This window comes from Pocillopora damicornis, chromosome 4 (assembly GCF_964200805.1).
Source record: "Pocillopora damicornis chromosome 4, jaPocDami1.2, whole genome shotgun sequence".
NCBI classification, from domain to species: Eukaryota; Metazoa; Cnidaria; class Anthozoa; order Scleractinia; family Pocilloporidae; genus Pocillopora; species Pocillopora damicornis.
Genome location: NC_142673.1, coordinates 279,017 through 299,678, shown reverse-complemented (window position 1 = coordinate 299,678; position 20,662 = coordinate 279,017). Strand labels below are relative to the sequence as shown.

At 38.9% G+C, this 20,662-nt stretch overlaps 2 protein-coding genes and 1 pseudogene across 4 annotated transcripts in view; 1 reads left to right on the top strand and 2 right to left on the bottom strand.

Annotated features, from left to right (window-relative positions):
• The window catches only part of LOC113682317 (dimethylglycine dehydrogenase, mitochondrial), a 10,870-nt gene extending 844 nt beyond the window's left edge, over positions 1-10,026 (bottom strand). Inside the window, exons 1-15 of one of the 2 annotated variants that reach the window (XM_027199481.2) lie at positions 9,892-10,023; positions 8,177-8,411; positions 7,489-7,651; positions 7,049-7,147; positions 6,121-6,310; positions 5,410-5,589; positions 4,552-4,777; positions 3,916-4,154; positions 3,133-3,344; positions 2,529-2,786; positions 2,176-2,306; positions 1,288-1,505; positions 988-1,145; positions 521-580; positions 299-433 (exon numbers count right to left, since the gene is read on the bottom strand). In XM_027199481.2, the coding sequence (XP_027055282.2) occupies positions 299-433; positions 521-580; positions 988-1,145; positions 1,288-1,505; positions 2,176-2,306; positions 2,529-2,786; positions 3,133-3,344; positions 3,916-4,154; positions 4,552-4,777; positions 5,410-5,589; positions 6,121-6,310; positions 7,049-7,147; positions 7,489-7,651; positions 8,177-8,304 (2,397 nt within the window). In that variant the 5' untranslated portion in view covers positions 8,305-8,411; positions 9,892-10,023. Of the gene's footprint in view, positions 1-298; positions 434-520; positions 581-987; positions 1,146-1,287; positions 1,506-2,175; positions 2,307-2,528; positions 2,787-3,132; positions 3,345-3,915; positions 4,155-4,551; positions 4,778-5,409; positions 5,590-6,120; positions 6,311-7,048; positions 7,148-7,488; positions 7,652-8,176; positions 8,412-9,891 lie in introns of both variants that reach the window. The other variant, XM_089203040.1, reaches the window with a different exon arrangement.
• Positions 9,635-12,581, top strand: LOC113682321 (betaine--homocysteine S-methyltransferase 1-like; annotated as a pseudogene). The gene is made up of 7 exons (XR_016185650.1): positions 9,635-9,845; positions 9,970-10,108; positions 10,541-10,656; positions 11,018-11,202; positions 11,561-11,869; positions 12,252-12,381; positions 12,480-12,581. The product of XR_016185650.1 is annotated as a betaine--homocysteine S-methyltransferase 1-like (transcript).
• LOC113682318 (polyunsaturated fatty acid 5-lipoxygenase) lies at positions 12,408-20,662 on the bottom strand. Its single transcript, XM_027199482.2, has 11 exons — positions 20,507-20,662; positions 17,969-18,235; positions 16,874-17,211; positions 16,424-16,580; positions 16,198-16,307; positions 15,493-15,682; positions 14,777-15,141; positions 14,409-14,515; positions 13,832-13,913; positions 13,167-13,385; positions 12,408-12,990 (listed from the first exon to the last, which is right to left on the bottom strand). The coding sequence occupies exons 1-11, from the start codon at positions 20,592-20,594 to the stop codon at positions 12,757-12,759; spliced, it is 2,157 nt and encodes a 718-aa protein (XP_027055283.2). The 5' UTR covers positions 20,595-20,662; the 3' UTR covers positions 12,408-12,756.

Sequence of the window (20,662 nt, the reverse complement as noted above, 5' to 3'; positions counted from 1 at the left end):
CGAACAAAAGACGAGGAAGCCGGTAGAAAGCTTGTCAGACAGACCATGAGGCAACGCGGTGAATCAGATTTTCAAAATTTTTCGGCTGTTCTGTGACTCATAAAAATGTTGAGGTCTTAAGATTCCTTTTTTCTTGATTCAATAAACTTTAACCGCTGGTCCTGAATTAATAAGGTGCTGCTGTAACTTAAACTCGTGTGATCATGAGTCGTGAAATCTAAAGAAAGATGAGTTTCATAAACAATTTTGGAGGGTGGAAAAAGGAAACGAAAACAAAAGCAGATAACAAGTAACATACTTTTCCTCCAAACCAAATAGTTTCATTTCCTTCAGGATCCACATCAGTTGTGTCCACCGTTAACATGCAGAGTTTCTTTTTGATTCCATTCTCCTTGTGTTGAAGTAAACTTTGTCGCCCAATGAAGTCCACGCCCTACGAACAAATAGAGCGTTGCTTTTTAAGCTTGAGTTCAGTCACCAAATGTAATATAACGTTCAGCTATGTCAATGTTTAGTTTACCTTCTCAAATTTGATGAAGTAATCCAAGCCAGCCTCTAGAGGGGTGGTGTCCATATTCATCTATTGGAAAGTGAGATAATGAATACATTTTTTCCTCACTCAAATATAATGTAGCTATTTAGTTTCTACCCTGTGCCGGTCTGTCAGTCAGCGGACACGGACAGGTGGGCGAGAAAAAAAAATGGCGGGATTTTCAGCAGAAGTCACATGGAAGAGAGAGAACCCTTTCTTCCCTCCTTTTATTACTTTCTCTCGTCTCGCTGCCGTGCAATCCCGCTTTCAGTCAAGTCTTTTTCATAGGACGTAAAGAGGAAGCCTCAGAGATCTCAAACTATGCGAGGACCACTCCACAAAAAACTACCAAAACGAACAACAAGGAATCAGATCAACTTAATCACGCCTTATATCTATAGCTTGATCTGAGGATACTCGGCTTGTGAGAGATGGAATTGAAAGACACACTTTACCTCTTGTCCCCAGGCCCTAAATCCTTTTTCAATTCTCAGTGCCGTCATGGCGTAAGTACCAAAGTCTCCAATACCAAACTCCTCCCCAGCTCTCAACAGAGCTTCGTACAGCTCAGCTGTGTGTTCATTCTTGTGGTATAATTCCCAACCGAGTTCACCTACAACCCAATGAAAATATCAGGAACACTTGTCATTTTCTAAATAATGCAAAGTGATCAAAGAGGTCGAACCTGGAAATACTCAAAAAATTTATGGCCAAGAAATCAAGACCAGATTTCCACTACCCAAAGTTCTACTCACCAGAGTACGAAATTCGCATAGCACGCACAGGAAGACCAGCTAGTTCAATGTCCTTAAAAGTCAAGAATTTAAATTGGCTGTTCCTCATATCCGTGGGAGTAAGTTTGGACAGGACGCTGCGGGAGTATGGCCCTGCTATACCCAACACTGATATATCATCTGTTACATTTCCAATAGTGACATCAAAATTCCCCTTACTGGCATGGTCTTTTAACCATCTACAAAGAATTGGAGAACAGAAAAAATAGCATTTTTAACGAACATTCCGTCTCTCTCCTCCCGCTATGGAAAGAGCGCAGATTACAATTCCTGTTTATTAAAAAAGAAAGGTAACGATTAGTGAGGAGGGAGTGGTGAATGATAACGAATGTAGAGCCTCTACAACATGTCAAATTGTTGCAGGTAAATTTGATTTAAGTCTTTTTTTTATGAGAGTCAAAGAGGCGCGTCACAAAATACCGCACTGTGCATCCTGTACTTCGCGCATCATAACTTTTGGAATTAAGCGTAATTTGCAAAATTAAGATGGCTTCCCTTCTTGCTGGTTAGCTTGCTTGGCATAAAACGGAAGTTTTGTGAAATCACCATTTGAAAAAAGACTCGACATTTGTATAAAGGAAGGAAAAGAAAATTTAGCATTGGAAGTGACGTAACAGCCGTGTTTCAGTCAGAAAAAGAACTACGAAATAGAACCACAACACAGGTAATCGGTGGTGGACAGTTGTGGTGGATTCCCTCAGCAACGTACACGTACACTGTATCCATTCATTAAGTTGTTTCAGAATAATAAATTGATAATTACGTTACACAGTTTTTTTGGTTGATAAATGCAGATGTGTTATGCACACAATGTACAGCAGTTACAGCAACTTAAAGCGTCGCACTAACCTGAGATCATGAAACTCTGAAGAACTTCCTGTCAACAAGAAATAATGCTCAGGTGACACAGTGGAAACAGTCAGCTCAGCATATACTCGGCCTCTTGGACTTAGCATGTGGCTGATGTTGGTGCAGCCGACCTGAAAGGAGCAAAAAAAACTTAAACCTTTTTTACAGTTTGTTCCTCATCGCAACTCATTCGCCGTGTTTTCCAAGTTCTCTACTGCCCAAAGACAGGCCTTAGAAAATGCTTACAGAATTTGCTCGTTCATAAACTCAAACTTAAGTTTATGGATTTGTTTCACGTGAAATTGGCATGTTTTTTGTTCTGTTAAAAGACAACAACACCTCTAGTCCTTTACCTTGGGTAAAACATTAGCCACCATTATATCCATGAATTTTGTAGCATCTTTTCCTTTCACTTCAAACTTTCCAAATGGTGTCAGATCGATAACACCAACTTTGTTGAGAACTAATTCGTATTCTCGTCCAACTGGTTCAAACCAGTTTGTCCTCCTAAAGCTCGGCTTATAACCACCATCATCACCTGACAGAGCAAACCAGTTTGGCTGCTCCCAACCCACATGGAATCCCATTTCTGCTCCTCGTTCTACAAGACGCTGCAAATAAATAAAGGGTTCTTAAAAGTTTGAAAGGTATAAAATTATTTATTGGTTTGTGCACTGTTTATCAACCCGAAAAATTGAAGATACGAGAAATCTCGTCTTAACACAATACTTGGATACTATCGAGCAACAAACAAATGAGCATCAAAAGGAATCTGGGATATAAACACTTTTGCTTCAGTAGCCTACTACGTCTAAAATACTTAAACAGCTACATTTCCCGTGTTTTAGGCAATTTTCTTGTTTTAATCTGTGTTCTTACTGGTTCCTCGTGATGACTTCTTTTACTCTGATTGGCTTCAAGTCGAGTCAGACTTTTAGATCTAAAGACAGACCTTACCTCAAAAATACCATTCTTTCTGACTGGTCGTCCTGCAGGCCTTTCTAGTTTAGGATGACCAATTTGGTTATTTAAGCCATACGATTCCCTCGTTTTAGCCATCACATACTCCTTTGATGTCCAGTTGCCATAGCGACCCTGGTCTAGTTCAGTCAAATCATAAGGTGGCTCTCCATCTATCATCCAGTCCGCAATGTATTTACCAATGCCACCTTATATTAAAAAATCCAATGCGTTGGTTTGAGGTTCATGTAACTTTATTAATTCAGGGGTGCTATTAAGCTGAGATGAAGACGCACCGGCCCATTGGTTAGTGTGCTGGACTCAAGGTTAAAAAGTCCAGGTTTGAGAACCTGCCAGGTCATTGTGTTGTGTTCTTGGGCAAAAGTCAATAGCGTCACAGAGCCTATCTCCACCCAGGAGTATAAACGAGTACTAGTGAATGGGGAGGGAAGCCTGTTAGAGCAGCAGATGGAGTAGTCTCCCATTCAGGACAGAGCAATGATACTCCTAGTTGCCTCAGCCCCTAGTTGCCTAGGCTCATGCTAAGGAAACTGGAATAAGGTCCAGCTGAGTGCAGGGTCACTTGCCTTGAGTAAAGACTTTACCATTTTTTTAACCAGGCTTAAAGTAAACAAGAGCTCATGTGTTTCAACTAAATTTTCAAGAGTAAGAGCCAAGAGACTTGTGAGTTCAACTAAGTGAGTAAACATGTGGTGACCAGGCAAAATATCTAGGAAACTTATAGCAATGCTCATGTTACACATTTAAGCATGCACATACCTGCATGGATAATGCCATAACCAGTGCCAATGGCCAGCCACATATTGGGCAGATCAAATGCAGGCCCTATTACAGCACTGACATCAGGACTGTAACTTATAGGACCAGACACAACACTTGCAATATTGGCATCTGCCAGAACTGGAATGCGTTCCATTGCCATAGCAACATTATCACTAATTCTGTCCAGGTCACTTTCAAACAGTTCCTTTCCAAATCCTGGTGTCACACCATCCCACCTGATAAAAATGTAGATAATCATTTAATTTTTCTGATGTTGATATTACCACTCATTAAAAAATTGATGCAAGTTGTGAAAAAGCTGTGGTTCTTCATTATGATGAAGAAGAACATAATGTTTTTGGTTTGATGACTTCATTCATGTAACCTTGAATGGAATATAAATAATGTTCATCAAGGAAAAGTTGGATTAATGTCAGTATCTGGGCCACAATGTACCCACCCCTCCCCTAGCTCAACATTAACCCCACCTGTTATATATTAACCTTTGTTGGGTTAGGGGAGGGGTAGGTGCACACTTGCTGAGATACTGATGTTAAATTAAATCTGAAAATTTTATGACATAAAATCATATTGCTTTGTAAGAGTTGAGCAATTTAAGTATAAATAGGATACCATTCATCTTGCAACTTCATCAGGTCTGCATTTTCATATGGTCCAAATAACAAGCCTTTTCTCTCTTGTCGACAATAGTAAGATCCTTCAAGATCTCTTATAACAGGTACTTCATGTTCTAGAGCTGCAACTTCAGGAATGGTAGATGTGACAATGTATTGATGGTGAATGGCAACCATTGGAAGCTCATGTCCTGCCATTCGACCAACTTCGCGACCCCAGAATCCTACATGCAACAACAATAAAATTATAAGTAGCATAAAATAGAATAACAAAAATAAAATTAGGTAACCACTTGATGGTGTTTACTATCATGCTGTAAATGCATTACATTCCAAATTGCATGCATTGTGACCTCAGACCTCACCAAATTAAAGTGGCTCTGCACCCTAAAATACTTACACTGAGAAAATAATTAATATTGTTTTGACAGACAATATATCAGCTGACCATCATAACGAAATGTCTTATCAAGCAACTTGAGATGTAAATTTTATGCAGAGATTAGGCATTTCTCGCATACTACTAATTTTTGAACGTGTGAGCCACCCAAACCATCAACACTTTAACGTCAGAATGCATATTCTCCATACTGTTCTCTATACATTTCCTAAGGTGCTGACAAGGAGAATTTGTTTAACAATCAAGAACTATTTTATTTGGTGATCATTTCCTTTATTCTTACAACCGTATGTTTGATTCAGGGATGATATGTCGTGCTGAGAAATAAGACAGTGGTCATCTCAAGAGTCAAAGGGTTAAAACAACAATTGCAGTTGTTGAGTACTCTGAAGGAAAATGAGAAAATGTAATTTCATGTACATGACTTGCAGACATTTCTATTTTCATTTTTATTACCTGCAGCATTAACCACTTGCTTGGCTTTGATGGTTCCATGTTCAGTGTGAACATCCCAGCTGCCATCAGTTCTATGGTTCAGCCCTGTGACAGGTGCTGGCAGGTAAAGACTGCCTCCATAATTTCTTGCTCCAATTGCCAGGGCTTGTGTCAGTGAGTAAGGATCAATGTGGCCATCATCTGAAGAATTTTAATATAAATTAATGTTACACTACTATAAAATTACAGCCTTTATATCTAGCCTGACACACCTAATGCTTATCTGCCAAGTTAAATACAGTCAAACCTGTATTAAGTTATCACCCACAAGAAATGGCATGGTGACCCCTTAATACAGGATGAATGCTCAATAAAGGTTCCATAGAATAGGGGTAATATAAAAAAACATGATTAAAAACATAATTTTATGCCATAATTTACCACTACAAAAATGTTGATTTTGGGAGATGAAAAACTTGGATTAAATTTTGCTTGAAAGATAAGTCTTAGTTCTTTTTTAGTGGTTCCCTTTGATTGGCTCTTCAATACATGTGGAGGACAATACAAAAAGCCAGTTGGGACTCCGCAAATGGCAACCATAACTGCTTAATTAAAGTGAAAATTACAGTAATTAATGGGTAAATATATCTGGACTTTGAAAAGCGCTGTTAAATACAGGGTTCCACAGCTAATAATTTTCAGATATACTGTAGTCACTACAGTAAAACTAACCAGGATTAAATAAGCCACCCAAAACATCATCCATTTTAAGGAGTGGATGCATCTTTGCAATTTCATCAGGAGTAACCAACCACTGGGGTGCCTTATGCCATCCTTGTCTCTGCATCTGGTATTTTGCTTCATCCATGCGTTCAGGTGTTGTACACAGCCGCAAACTGCCTGGAGTATGGAATCCTACATTCTATGAGAAATACAAACATAAACTTATTACTTGTTGTGTTCACAAGAGCTAAGATTTTCAACATTTCCAACCTTTCATTAATATTTTCAAAAACCCATTTCATTAAATAAGCCTTTTTCCCCATACTGTTCTCTGTGTAATTACTACGGTGGTGATAGAGAGAATTTGTTTGATAATCCAGAGCCTCTTCACTAGATGATCATTCTTATTGTTCTTGTGACCTCAAGGTGTGATTCAGCAGTGAAACTGTAAGTAAGTAAGAGTAATTACAAGCTTGTCTTTTATAGAGATCAAAGGGTAGGGACAATTTTATTCAAACAACTAACCAAAAAGTTTATATTACCAAATAGATTCCAAGTTGCCGTGCGTCTGTTCAGTAATAGATCACAGATGACGTCAAAATGTGGTAAGAACAAAAAAGTGGCACACGAGGCGCAGCCGAGTGTGTCACCAATGTTCTTACCACATTTTGATGTCCTCTGTGATCTATTACTGAACAGACGCACGGCAACTTGGCATCTATTTGTTTTATATAATAAAGAATTAAAAAAAAGTTTTAATGATGATGTCATCTATACGTCTGTCCTTCAATAGATCATAAGTGAGAACCAATCAGAATGCGTGCATAACTGAGCTTATTATATAAATATATATACACTTTTTAATTACCAACCTCTTGACCAAAAAAACTGAAATGTGATAATGTTGACCAAACATTTATAGTTAAATCTTAATTACCTGCCCTGTTTCTTCTTCTAATTTTGAGTAAAGCTGAATGCTGTAATAGTGAAGATGTTTGACATTTATTCCAGGGTTGAAATATGTTGTCAGCCCAGCCTGTTAACAGATATGAAAACAGAAAAGTGTTATTCAATCTCAAGCATGAGTTCCCCCGAGGATTCAAACCTAACATGTTCAGATTTTGTAGTCAGATGCTGTCCCATTGAGCTACAAAGGACCTCTCACTGAGATAATGCCTTGAACTAAAATTATATATGTCAGATACCTGTGTGCAAGAAGGCTCAGCCATGCCAGGAGCATAAACTGAAGAATGATGGTATACTATGGCTAGATTCCCTATACTCAAGTCCATGCACATCAAATTTTTTGCTACCCAATGTGTAATTACAGTTCAACATGCAATAATTTACTCTTGCACAAATATGCAATCTACTTACTGCATGCCATGTCGATCCTGCTGTTAATTCTGATTTTTCTAAGAGCACAACATCCTTCATGCCTTGTTTAGCCAAATGGTATGCAATACTGGTGCCCAGAACACCACCCCCAATGATAACAACTTCTGCATCTTCCTTCAAACGTTTGCTCAGCTTAGAGGAGCTTAAATGGAAAAATTAAAATTTAAGTACTGCACAACACATTAAAATAAATATCACTTTTTTTTTTTGTATACAATTTAATTTTTTTTCCAATTTTAGTGAAGCTAGAATGTCAGATAGCAATGTTCCTACCAAACTTTTAATCAAGGAAAGAAAAATTCTATTAATCCACATTTAGCTGAGGCGATCGCAAGTTTTGTATGCTGCTCTTCTTTTGTGAAGTCTTCTCAAACTTTTAGAAACATTTTACTTTTTGTAGGTGTTAATTCAATAATAATGTGCAATAAAATACAAAATTTTTATTAAAACGTTTCACTCTTAGATGCGATGGTCATCGAGTAAATATTTCGTGAGTTTAAAACTAAACTTTTACTCGAATCGATCTAGAAGGTTTGACGACAATTTTCGTAAATTAATAGAAAGACATGGAAATGTATGACATTGACGTGACCAGTGATCAGAGACTCTCTACGATGCCTGTAGCAATTTTCGCCTCCGCGAAGTTTTGAAAGAACGAACCATCTACCTTGAATCTGAGCTTCCACGGCGTCGCGAAATAGAAGATAGGTAAGCACATCGCCTTAAACTGATTTCAGCGCAATTACTTCGAAATATTCCACGCAGTAAAGTACCAGCATTGAGTACGCTCGCCATATTTACATCCTCTGCTCTGTTTCCGTAGAGCAAGTTTTTAGCCAGTGTAGTACTTGATTGGATTAAATACCGTCATTCATCACAGATTGACCAATCATGAGGGATTTCTAGAGCATCAACCAATGAAAGCATCGCTTTAATGAGAAACCTAAAAAACGCGCTAAACAAGACAAAGAAAAGCAGGAGTGGAAACCGGACAAACACGTACAATTGAGCATAAGTCAACCGACAAAAATTAACCAGCAAGGTTTGCCCACGAGAGTCTTAGAAAAATACGGCTGTCTGTAGAGTGATTTCACACAGGCATATTTATCCTATTCAGAAGTACGGAAATAAACGCAGGAAGCAAAAAATGAACTGAGCAGCCTTTCAAGAACAAATAGCAAAGTTGCACAAGAGAGTATGGGAGTAGGGAGCGGAAGGACTCAGGAGAAAATGAAATAAGAGGCAAATCACGACGAGTAGTCGTTATAACGAGTAAGATGAAATCAGAAAATTAACCATTTCGTCAGGCGTTGACTGTTCAAAATCTGTACCACGAACGTATACCCTCATTCAAATCCAGGCTTCAAGATTATTGTTCGCGTGATTTGAAGCTGTTTTGTTCATTTTGGTTGATCTTTATCACAATCTCTTTTGGGCTTATTTTACACATTCAAGGTTTAAACTGAAAAACGAGAGGTTTCATTTTTTACCAGCCACTGGTATATGATGATAGCTAAACAAGGAAAATTATGAGCCACTGAGTCGACAAAAAATACTCATTGGCCTTGCAAATAATCCATCTCTCTTATTGGAATTGCAAAACACAGCGTATTTTTTCGGTTTGCGCACTCTGATTGCGTTACATCATGGTCGTAACACAAAAAATGAGTTATTTGCATCCTGTCACGGTCGAATGAACATTCTTGGTGGCTGCGAAGTAGCGTGAATATAAGTGGATGTAACGGGGATTCACTGTTTGTTGCCGTCTCTTCGAAAGTTTAAAGTGTTTACGGGCCTGTGCTATCCCTGTCATTCCTCCTTGACGAATTCGTTTTTAGGAGGCAACTGACAAGATTGAGAAAGAATCGAAACTGCAGTCTTGCCTAAGAATCTACACAAATGGCTGTAGTTACACTCACAGCCGATGGCTGGGTGAATAACAACAAATTCATACCTAGGCGCGAGTTATGTGTTAAAACGCATTACATTTCTAATCTTTGAAGGGCTTCAAACTATGACGTTCATCGAACGCTCGAAAACGGGTTTCAAGTTACAGAGTAAAAAAAACAGTGATTGCGTTTGTCCTTGAGAATTATTGAATACGCGACAAATACGTGCAAAAAATACTTCTACACATTCAGAATCAATCAAATTTCTTTTAACTATGGTGAAAGGAAAAAGGAACAGCATAACTTTTACCGTCAAGTCAAACTCTGCCGATTTCCGTCGCTGTCACTGCCACAGGGACTTTAAAGAACGCTACTACAATGCAGCGCAAACGGAGTGCGCAAACCGTCCGTCTTGCATGCACGAAATATTCACCGAATCATCAGAAGGTCAAACACCTTGAATAAAACATGTCAGCTGAGAAGATTCGCCTACCTTAAAGTAAATTTTCTTGTGGCGCTTGTTTTCACACTAAGATTTATCTAGCTTCTTATCTAATAATCTACCCCGCAGAAGCGTGGAGTTCTGAAGAGATTACACACTGTCGAGGTTGTCATTAGGGATGGCGGCTTCCTTTACTGCATGGAGCGGCGTGGTTATGTTAAAGCAGGCGCCTGGACACCAGAGGCTACTGTAGAACACCCAGAAGCTGGTAAGTAAAGGGAAATAAGTCAAATGTTACCCCGCCGTCGAGCCTTGAAGCTTGAGGTTTGATTAAGATGCAAATGACCTCATCACCTTCAACAAGAGGCGAAGGTGTTACGGCCCTCGCTGCCTCTCTAATCATCGGATCAGCAGACAATATATTTCTCCTCTTTAGACTGTTAATCTTTGTTTTGACTTCATTGTACGAATGAAAAACCCTCGTGCATTGCCCTTGTCTTCCAATAATTTCACAAATGCAAATTTCTATCGAATCGTTCAGTCATGACCCCGATCAAGAGATTGTAATAGAACAAGAGAATATCAGCTGTTGATACTCTCTTGAATGTAATCTCTTGCCCCGATAGACGACGAGTAATTGATCTGGGGGAATGCGTGACCAAACATTTCACTGACAGCATGAATCTCTAATTTGTTGTAGTTCGACAGCTTCACAGTGAATTTCTGAGAGCCGGAGCTAATGTAATGCAAACATTTACATTTTATGCCAGTAAAGACAAGCTGGAAAATCGCAGCCATTCAGCTGGACAGGTCGGGGTTAAAAAAAGGGTGTAACGCTTTAAAAACCTAATTCATGCAGTTGTGTGATTATTCCATTGTCAACCGGTTCTAAGCCCGACGGTCCGCCTTCCCCATAAGATCAAACCATTCACGCCAAAAACAAAATAAATACATAGATAAATGAACATGTTAATAGATAAGGTAATAAAATTTAAGAAGTAAAGAACAGTGGGCTAAGTTTTAATCTTGGACCTAAAAATTTAAGAAAGAACTATAGGAACTTTGAAAGAGCTTGAACCCAAACTAAACACTTCAGACATGACTAGCACATAGTGAAAGAACCGAAACAGCCAAACACCTCTTGATTCTGTACTCGACATATCTATTTGATTTATAGTATGAAGCCATAAACCAATCTGCGTGCGTACTGGCAAGGGATGTGGCCAGCAAAGGAGATGCTCTGGTGGCGGGGAACATCTCACAAGTGCCGGATTATCTAAGCGGGCCTGGAAAGGAGGTAGTGCAGAAAGAAGACAAACGGATATTTTTGTCCAGAATGACGTCGATTTCTTGATAGGGGAGGTATACAACTAAAACTTCCAACTATTATTCTCAATCGATGTGTACGCAGAGCCAGGAATTTCTTATTTTGGCACTATGCAATCGCCATAGACAATTACAACTACGTTATTTTTTGTAGTATCTCACTTTTTTATTTTCGTTATTTTGTTGTTGTTCTCATGGAGAAGGGTAGGGAAGGGGAAGGTGAGATCACATCAGAACAACATCTCTCCATTTCAACTGATAAGGAGAAATAGTTTCCAAAGCGTTGAGTTTTTCTCTTCTCTTTTTCAGTTGACTCTCTTGGTCGCACAGGAATGAGTATATTTCAATTTTGTTAACAGTTTAACTTGTTGTGGTTCATTGTTTCATTTATCAGCTGTTTAGGTATGTTGAGCAAGCCGAATGGGCAACAGAAGTGATAAAGGCCACAGGGAAACCAGTCGTTGTGTGTCTGTCCATCAGTTTAACGGGCGATATGACTGGTATTCTGCCTGGGGAATGCGCTGTTAGAGTAGCACGTGCTGGTAAAATCCCAGCATTTGTTTAGCTGTCATGAAAGAAATGAAGACTGCTTTGGAAAAAGAAGGTCTTCAACGCCATCTGATAGTGCAACCTGTTTGTTATCGCACTCCTGAGCTGACACATGACCGCATAGGATTGTCTGGTCTGCCTGAGTTCCCATTTGGTATGGTATAGTTTCCAAAAAATTGATAGTCGAGATAGCTAGGAGGTGAACAATCGAATGCCATATCTTAAGAAAGGCGTTGGCCCATGGTTATCGCGCTTTTTTTACGGATTTAAGCCCTGTATTACTGGTTTCGCCAGCTTGAAATGTCAAGGCATCTCAAAAATATATTGGGTGGTCAACGGAGATTCAAAGAAATTTTAACTGGTCTCAAAGAGTAGTATCATGCCTTGTTAATTAATGCCATGCTAAGCCGAGTTCAGCTCTGGTTTTGCAGTGCGCTCGCTTTTCCCTCCTCTTTACTCACTTCTCTACACTTTCGTATGCTACTGATACCTATATATGATATCAAAACATCTTTCTTCATTCCTTTGCTACTTAGCTCTTGAATCTCGCCTAATGGCCGCTGGGACGTGCAGAAGTACGCTCGTGAGGCGTATGACATGGGAATCAGGTACATTGGAGCCTGCCGTGGATTTGAGCCTTATCGTGTTCGAGCCATAGCGGAAGAGGTGAGACAAACATCATTTGCCATCAGTTTTTTTCTCTTTCATAACTTTTAATTTAGTTCTACTCGGTATGTTTTACTTTTAATGTCACTTTTTTCAAGCTCGCTAAAGGGAGGGGTAAATTACCTCCAGCTAGCGAGAAGCATGGCCTGTGTGGAGACGCCCTACGGCAGCACACTCATCCGTGGGTTAGAGTTAGGTGAGACAATGACCCATCGATATAGCTAAGAATAAATATAGTGATTTACCTTAGAGAAAAGCCAATTATATTTAGAATCATATTATTTGAGAGAGACAGGAAGGTTTTAAGTGTCATACGAAAAAAACTCTCTAGCTAATTAAACCAAGTCTCTCCCAATCTCCTGAAGTCCATGCGGCCTAAGTATGAATGCTATTAGCTATCCAAGCTGGCAGGAGATAAGGATAAGGCAGGTGACCCTCCTTAAATCTCTGCTTATTCCTTTGGGTTATTTTACTCGTGACTTCACCGTTCAGGTAGTCGTGGTATTTCTGAAGGACAGATTTTCCTTTTTCCTCCGGGAATTTTGGTACGAAGTCTAAGAGACGGTCGTAATGCATTGCTGCCAGAGTCATGGATAGGGCTGATTGGGTCTGTAGACAAAAAAAATTTTAAAAATGATGATCACAGAGTCAGCAACGCTCTTCAATCCTGAGTAGAGGCGCTCAGCAGCTGGGCGAATGAATCGGAAAGGAGCACACTGCAAGGACACGAGTGTCCAGCGTTGTCTTTGGTATACAAGTAGGCGACTTATGTAAGAAATACTCACCATACAAGTGAAACTCCTAGGGAGGTTAGTGAAGCCGTAATGACCCATGGCTGTCATCTTATCTTTGTACAGTTTTGTCGGCGAGTTAAACGTCAAAGCACCGTAATGATTCACGGGATAATTGATCACACTATGTTGTGCACTTGTCATCCACATAATGCGAACTAAGTGACTTGCTAGACAAAACTTGGAAGTAATTTTTGTTGGAAAGCCCTTCACCTGCGGTAAATTTGTACAGAAAGTAGAATACAATAATTTGTAGGAAAAACCAAGAGTCACAATACCTCTGTATGAAACAAATATATACACCTAATTCGATGGTTTAACTTATGATACGTGCGTATATTATGCGAGTTGAAGTGAATCAAGCGATGATCTTTTCCTTTAACTCTTGAGAAGATATGATATACATTCACAAAGGTTTTGTAATAGTTCCAAACATTAAGGGAAGACTTAAACAGGACAAGACACACGAGAATATCTTTGACGCCCTTCGAGGTCCTTGGAAATGTTGTTGAAGGATTTGTTGTCAATGGAAATTTTAGAACTGACGACAAGAACGGAGAAGAAAGATCGTGAATTCATTGAATAACTTTCAGACAATTTTTTTCATTTCCTCCTCTATTTCATTTTGCCATTCCTCCTCTCCAGTCACGTGACAATACCTTTCCAGATCCAACTGAGACATCACGTGCGAAATCTTGCAGCTCTTTGTCAATCATAACTTCTCTATTGGATCTGTAATACCTTCAACCACACCACAAAATTAGAGATCGATGGAATAAAACTAGGAAATAATCCAGATTGACCTACTTCGATTGAAAATTGTTTCTGTACGCAGAAACCCCAAAACTAATAGTTGAAAATCCCCAATTTGATAGTTTCCATAGCATGGTGCTGGCACTTGGTATTTCGTTTGTTAGATCTCAGATGCAATTATAGCTTTTCCATCACACTGCCAATAAAACTGCAATTTCCTTTCGTTAGAATTTAACCCTCGAAAATCAAGTTCAGTTATGAAAAAAAATAGCGAATTATTGATTGCCAAAAACATCACGGTACAAGGACCTTAAAATTGCATTTGAATGTTCAGTCCTAAACATTAGCAGTGACACAGACTTTTGTACTTGAAACTCATACTAAACCTTCGTAGTAACTTCTGGAGGTGACGTTTAGAGATAGAGGGGCCTTTTTCCCTACCTTTTACCTTTTCCAGGGATGAAATAACCCTTAAAAACTTACTTCCCAACGAATTCTTTGACCATATTCGACAGCGAATGATAAATCAGAAGTCCATCATCTCTGTAGGGAAAGTAAGGCAATTTCTCCTTGTCTCCTAGGCCTCGTTTCTTTGAAAAATAAAAAATTTTTTCAGAGGAGTTTGGTGTAGTCTTGTTAGATTTGCTTTCTAGTTCCCTTTATTAGAAAATGTCTCCCGTCTTTCACTATATTTTAATTCTCTTTTTTTTCTTTTGTTTTTTTTTTTTGCCGTAAGTGCTTTTTACACTTTCTGCAGTTATCCACTACAACCGATTTGGTTTCTTTGTTACTATTACGTTTTAAGGAACAAAATTCTAATTAAAGCACCAGATAGATAACTCAGCACCAACCTTGATATTGACTAAAAAGTCTGTTTTTTCCCACGAAAGGTCATTATAGGCTCTTCTCATCATTGTCATAGCCCCTTGTCGACCAATTAACATGAGCTTATCGATGGAACCATTACCCGGTGCCATCAAAAATGGATATCCAAGCGCGTTCGTTCCAAGCAACCCCCTACAATGGTGCTTTAATAGCTGGTGAAGAGGGTGCAATTTTGACAGGCGCCGATGCACGCAGACACAAATGGGCTCCATATACAAATGAATCTTGAACAGATGTTCTACGATTTGAGTTTGAGCGTAGTCTGCAACTTGGAGCACATGTTTTGCCATCTGCCATAACTGGCTATCTTCTGGGGTATAAACTGGAGAGTCTAAAGGGAATACAATTAAGAAGTGATAGGCAATTTTTGCATGCCTGATCTCAGCAATGTAACAGAACACAGCTTGCTGAGGGTTTTCCCTATTTCCGCGTTCAGTGGTGTCATAAGAAATCTTGTCATGTGTTGAATTAACGACCATCATTATTTGGAACAAAGAATAGTAAATTATGGTCTTTATGGTTGGAACAAAGAATAAGACAAGAATTTTTTTTTTGCATATACTTTAGTAAAGTGTGAAATCTATCCTGCATCTTTGTTGTGATCTGTTGTTCGAAAGTTTTTCACAATAATTGCGTGGTAATGTAGTAACTATGCAAGTATAAAACTCTGTAGATATGATACCTGGAGAACTGTTTATCTGAATGGCCACTGGTTTTAGTCTATTTGGGAGCCGTTGATGACTGGGTTTAGATGCAAATATGGCGATGGGTGAGTTTGCCTCCATCAGTTCTCCAAAGGGATCATCAGTTATCGGATTCAGTCCGTCGTATAAAGGATAGTGTACCACATAGATATAACCTCTGCGTATTGCCTGTTCAAGGTGCAAAAGCTTTTAATTAATCTTTGTGGCTGGCATATTTGAGACAAAACGTTTTGAACAAAATTTTAGCGCGCATTTCTCTGGATTTATACATTCATCGTACAAGGCGTTCTCTTTCCCCATTGGGGGGGAATTAACTCATTATTTCCGGGATTAGGCGGCCAGATACCACCGTTTCTAATTTATTGAATGTCGAGGAGGACATTTTCAGCTTTAGCGGTTAAAAATGGGAGTGATTTAACTTCTAACAAAGCTTCGGTCGTGACGCGTGCATCATCATGCGCACTCAATCTCGTCCCAAGCACTGAATTTTAGAGAGATGACACAATTAAGGGAAAGCACCTTAAGGTTGAGTTTAGCGGGCACCCCTAGGAAATGTAAGCCGCGAAAACAGGATTCGTTCACTAACCACGTCCAAACCCAACCCCATTCCCAGCGGAACAGAGCTATAAAGAGAGACGAAGACTTCAAAGCCCATAAATAATGTCCTAAACTGGTGCACGTACCCAATACATTGAAATGCTCTTCCCAAGCACGTCTTGTATCGCTCCTTGCCAGTCGAATGTTGGATTTAACTTTCTAAGCAGTGTTCTCCAGCTTACTCCTCCTCGCCTGCCTGAAAGGTTCAAATGAAAAGGTATATCTGCGAGGATGAAAATCCTCTAAAAGGAAATGATTAATGCTATAATCTCTATGAGTGCACATTGTAAGTTATCGCACAGGCCTAGTCACCTGAATCCAATGAAACCCTCTGAATGGCCATTGGATTCATGCCAGCCAATCGCTGATCAGTAAAGACATCATCATCTCTCCAAAGAGACAGATCAGATACATCTTTGAATGGGCTGGTTGTGTCTTCAAAGGCAAAACGAAAAAATTTTTGGTCTTCCTGCAGAAAAAGGAAATAAGCTCATTAGACACCAAGACAAAATTGCTGAAGAAAGTATATGTAGACGTAATTAACGTAATGAAATTATGACAGTCATAATTGACAACAAATTTAAGCTAGGGGAGCAATTCCTCAACAACATGACACAACTTACTTCCTTTGGGGAATTTTAAAAGTCAGCTACACGAGGCCCAATACACAGGTAACTGCGGGTGGTTTAAACTATCAAAACTCGATTTAAATACAGAAGCATTATCTAAATGTTTAAAACTGTCGCTTAAAGTGATCCATACCGGAAGAACAAAGCGTGGGTCTCGTTGACCTGCAACGAAGAACTTGTATATTTTGTTGTAGTCAATATCTTTTCCTCTAGTTAAATTAACGAGAATTCGGAAGAGGCCGAAGTTTTTGTAAATAGTTTGGTTGTATAATGAAATCCAGTGATTATCCAGGAGGTCTTTTTTCAGCAAGAGGAACACTTCCCTTATGTTCTTGTTAATGCGTGGAATTGGTAGGTAGTCATTGCCTTTGTCGAGCTCGTAGTCTTCTCTGGTTTTAGCTGTTTCTTGTTGTCTCTGGGACTGGCATTTTTTACTGGCCTTGTCGGAAGACTCAATTGGACAGGCAATGGCTGTAAGGGAGGAAATATCAGTTTCGAGAATTTCATGGACCAAGTTCTTTATTATTTAGAGGAACGTGTTTCAGTTGTTCCTTAAAAATATTCGTTGCTCAACACTTTTTCCTTACAATGAAATGTTTGTATAGCCATGATCTAGCTATGATAAGGAGCACTGAATCTAACTTGAATTTGGATCTTCCATCAATTCAGAGGCCATTTCCCACAGAATTACATAGTTAACCAAGGTAAGTTAGGCCTAGAAATTTCAGTTTTTCGATCTAAATTTTTTATATTCCTTCATACTAAGACAAGCAATACAACGACGTTCCTAATCACTTTTCAGTTCCATTCTACCACTTTCTTCCTAAAGAACAATCATACTGACATATCTCAGGATAACTATAAATCCCACATTGAACTCGAGCCTTGAGAGAAAAGGCTAAAACAAACTCGTTTCAATACAACAATTCAATTTCACCAACGGCAGTTTTCAAACGTCAGTTGGAACAGTATTGGTTTTATTTAAGTTGTCACATGATTGATCTGGATGACTGGCGTCATTTCTTAACTAGTCAGATGCCAACTGAAGGCATTGCAATTTGGTCTCGCGAGTTTTCTTACGCTTTAGCCAGTCATGTGGGTTATCAGTTATCTTTGTTTTAATAGCGTGGTTATCGGACCCCTTCTTGCGATTATTATTATTTTGTTTATTGACACCCAATCAGAAGGCGCTTTTAACTTCGTATAGGAAAACAAACTGAATTCTGACCTGACGGCTTAAGCGAGTACAGTTCCACAGAATCCTCTCCTCCCACACCATCTCTGCAGGTTACAGAAGTTTCAGAAACTTTCCCTTGCAGATTGTCACCACCTTTACACAGACCTCCATGTAAAAGACCAAACTCGGCGAAACCCTTTTTTAAGGCAAGCTCAGCGCATTCACCGATATCAGAAGAACTAAAGCGTCCAAGATTAACACCAGCATCTTGTATTGACTTTGCTCCGTAGCAGCCTTCACTTTGGAATAACTGTGGCTCTAAAGTAAACGGAAAAGATTTCCTGTTTGTCAGCGGAAGTTTAAGCTACTGCTTTTGACTGTTTACAATGCTTGACAGCCTTGTAAAAATGTAAGATTACACAGGAACAGTAAGCGACAATGTCTCTATTCTACCACTTTGCATTATTTGTGAGAATATACGACGTGTTACACTTAGGGTTAAAACGAAAGAAATTATGGGCTTAATGAGGTGCACTGGCTATTTCTGGCCAGAAGAGCTTCAAAAAAACCTAAGCCTCTTCACTTCTTAGCAGTTACCATTTGAAAACTAATTTAAGATGGTGAAAAGAGCTCATGAATTTCATCAAAATTAACCGGATACAATTGTGTAAATAGCTCAAGAACCCCTGCCTTTTTTTAATCCAAAAAAGTTGTCTACTAATTACAGAATCGGTCAATTTGAAAGTTCACCATTTTCGAACCTGGATTAATATTTTCATGTTCCACTGACGGAACAATGTGTCGATAGTCAACTAAGATAACAGTGAGGAAGTGGCCTTACCCACGAATTAAAAATTTAGTAAAAATTTATTCTGATTTTGATGTCAATGCAAATTATGAAAATGAAACTGATGTCCTTTCCGAAACATTCATGAAGTTAAAGTTGACGCACTGAATTTTCCCCAATTAGAAGAAAAAGCGGTCTGATTCAAGTTACATTTCCATTCGCAGGCTATGTCAAATTACCTCAGGTCTTGGAGAGGATTGCGGCAAATTCTTTCGGGGTATACTGTTAAACGTTCTTCTTGAAGAAGATAATGAACACCCACAAACATTTTGCAGAACTGTTTCAGTGAAATTGTCCACTTGCCGACAGATGATATAAGGCGGCTTGTTATACTAGAGAACAGGTAACTGATGTTTATTCAAGTAATTTTTTCTTATCGAATGAATGCCAAGGCACTAAAAATTCACTAAGGAAACCTTGAAGGAAAAAATCTAAGTAAACTGTGCGAAAACCTGAAATTTTCAATGTTTGCCTTAAAAGTATTGTATTGCTTTTTTAATTTTTTTACAAATTTGGATAAACGTGCCATTGTTCTGTGTTGAGATAATATGCTTAGTAATTGATTCTTCTGCTTGGAATCGTAACGGTAGAATTTATCAAAATCCAAAGAGCCGGCTATCGTTGCATGCTCTTTTTACGTGATTGCAGGTGACATTGGAGAAAGTTTCATGAAGTAGGAAGCAGTCACGAAAATTCAAAACAAGTATCTTTCAAACTGAGGGTGGAAATGATGGGACAAAAGGTCACGTTGGTCGCAGTTAAGGTAGACGTGTACCCAAGGAATATTATTTACAGTGAACAGATGCATCCAGCATGGAATAATCTAATAAAATATCATTTCTTAGTTTTCTTTGACCAACTGTTATTTCCAAACCGTTGATAATGCAAACAATTTCGGACAGAGACAAAGTCGGTGTTTTTCACTGTTACTATCTTTGAAAAATTAAATCGTGCGGTTTTATGGAAATTAACATGTTATAGTGACTTTCTGGTAACTTCCTAGGTCGTTTGTTTTGCTTTTTGTGTTAGGTTCTATGTTTCAATTGAATAGCGGCGGCTCGTTGGGTTCTTGGCAACGTTGTAAAAGAGAATAAATAGTTATGTTTTGCGCAATTAAATAAATAGAGACGGCAGGTTTGATTGCCGAGGTATCTCGAGTCGTACACAGCTAAGTCGTAGAGACTCTCAACCTTTCTAGAGGAGCACGAGTTCGACCCTTGCCTGTTGCGCATAAAACTCATTGCGGGTCATTATGACTCGAATGATATCGAGTGGGACTCACGCACAGTCTTCGACTGAAGAATCTGTTTAGTTTGATTTTCTTCCCCTACCGTGAACACTAACATGAAACCCGCTTCTGAAAACTGGTAATGCACGCAATAAATAACTTAAGCGTGACTTCTTGAAAGGCGACCAAAAGTAGCCGAGTTCCCGAGAATGATTTTTGGTATAAGTATGACTAGATATACTTTTGAAAATGACAGGCTTTCAGCCATTCACTAAACGATTGGAAGACAAGTAAGGAGAAATGCGTCAAAACGGGTTTTGAACACAAGGCATCATGAAATAAGATCAATTACAAAAGCGAAGTAGCACGTTCTGTTTTGACTCGTCCTAAAACTACAAATCATGATCCGAGATCGTTGTGTTTGGGTTGGTTTTCATATGCGTAACTAAGTAAAAAATTTGATACAATATGTTTTTTCCGTTATTGAAAAAAAAAAATCAAATTCTCGTCTTACCCGAGTCTTCGAGAGCTCCTTTGTCGACAGTATTAGAAGTTTTTGTCTGGGACACTAAAATGAAAAACAACGTTATCTTACTTAACATGATGGTGGAAAGTAAACTGGAGCATGGAGGACTCGAGAGTTTAATAAAACTGTTTGCCTCTAGTGTTC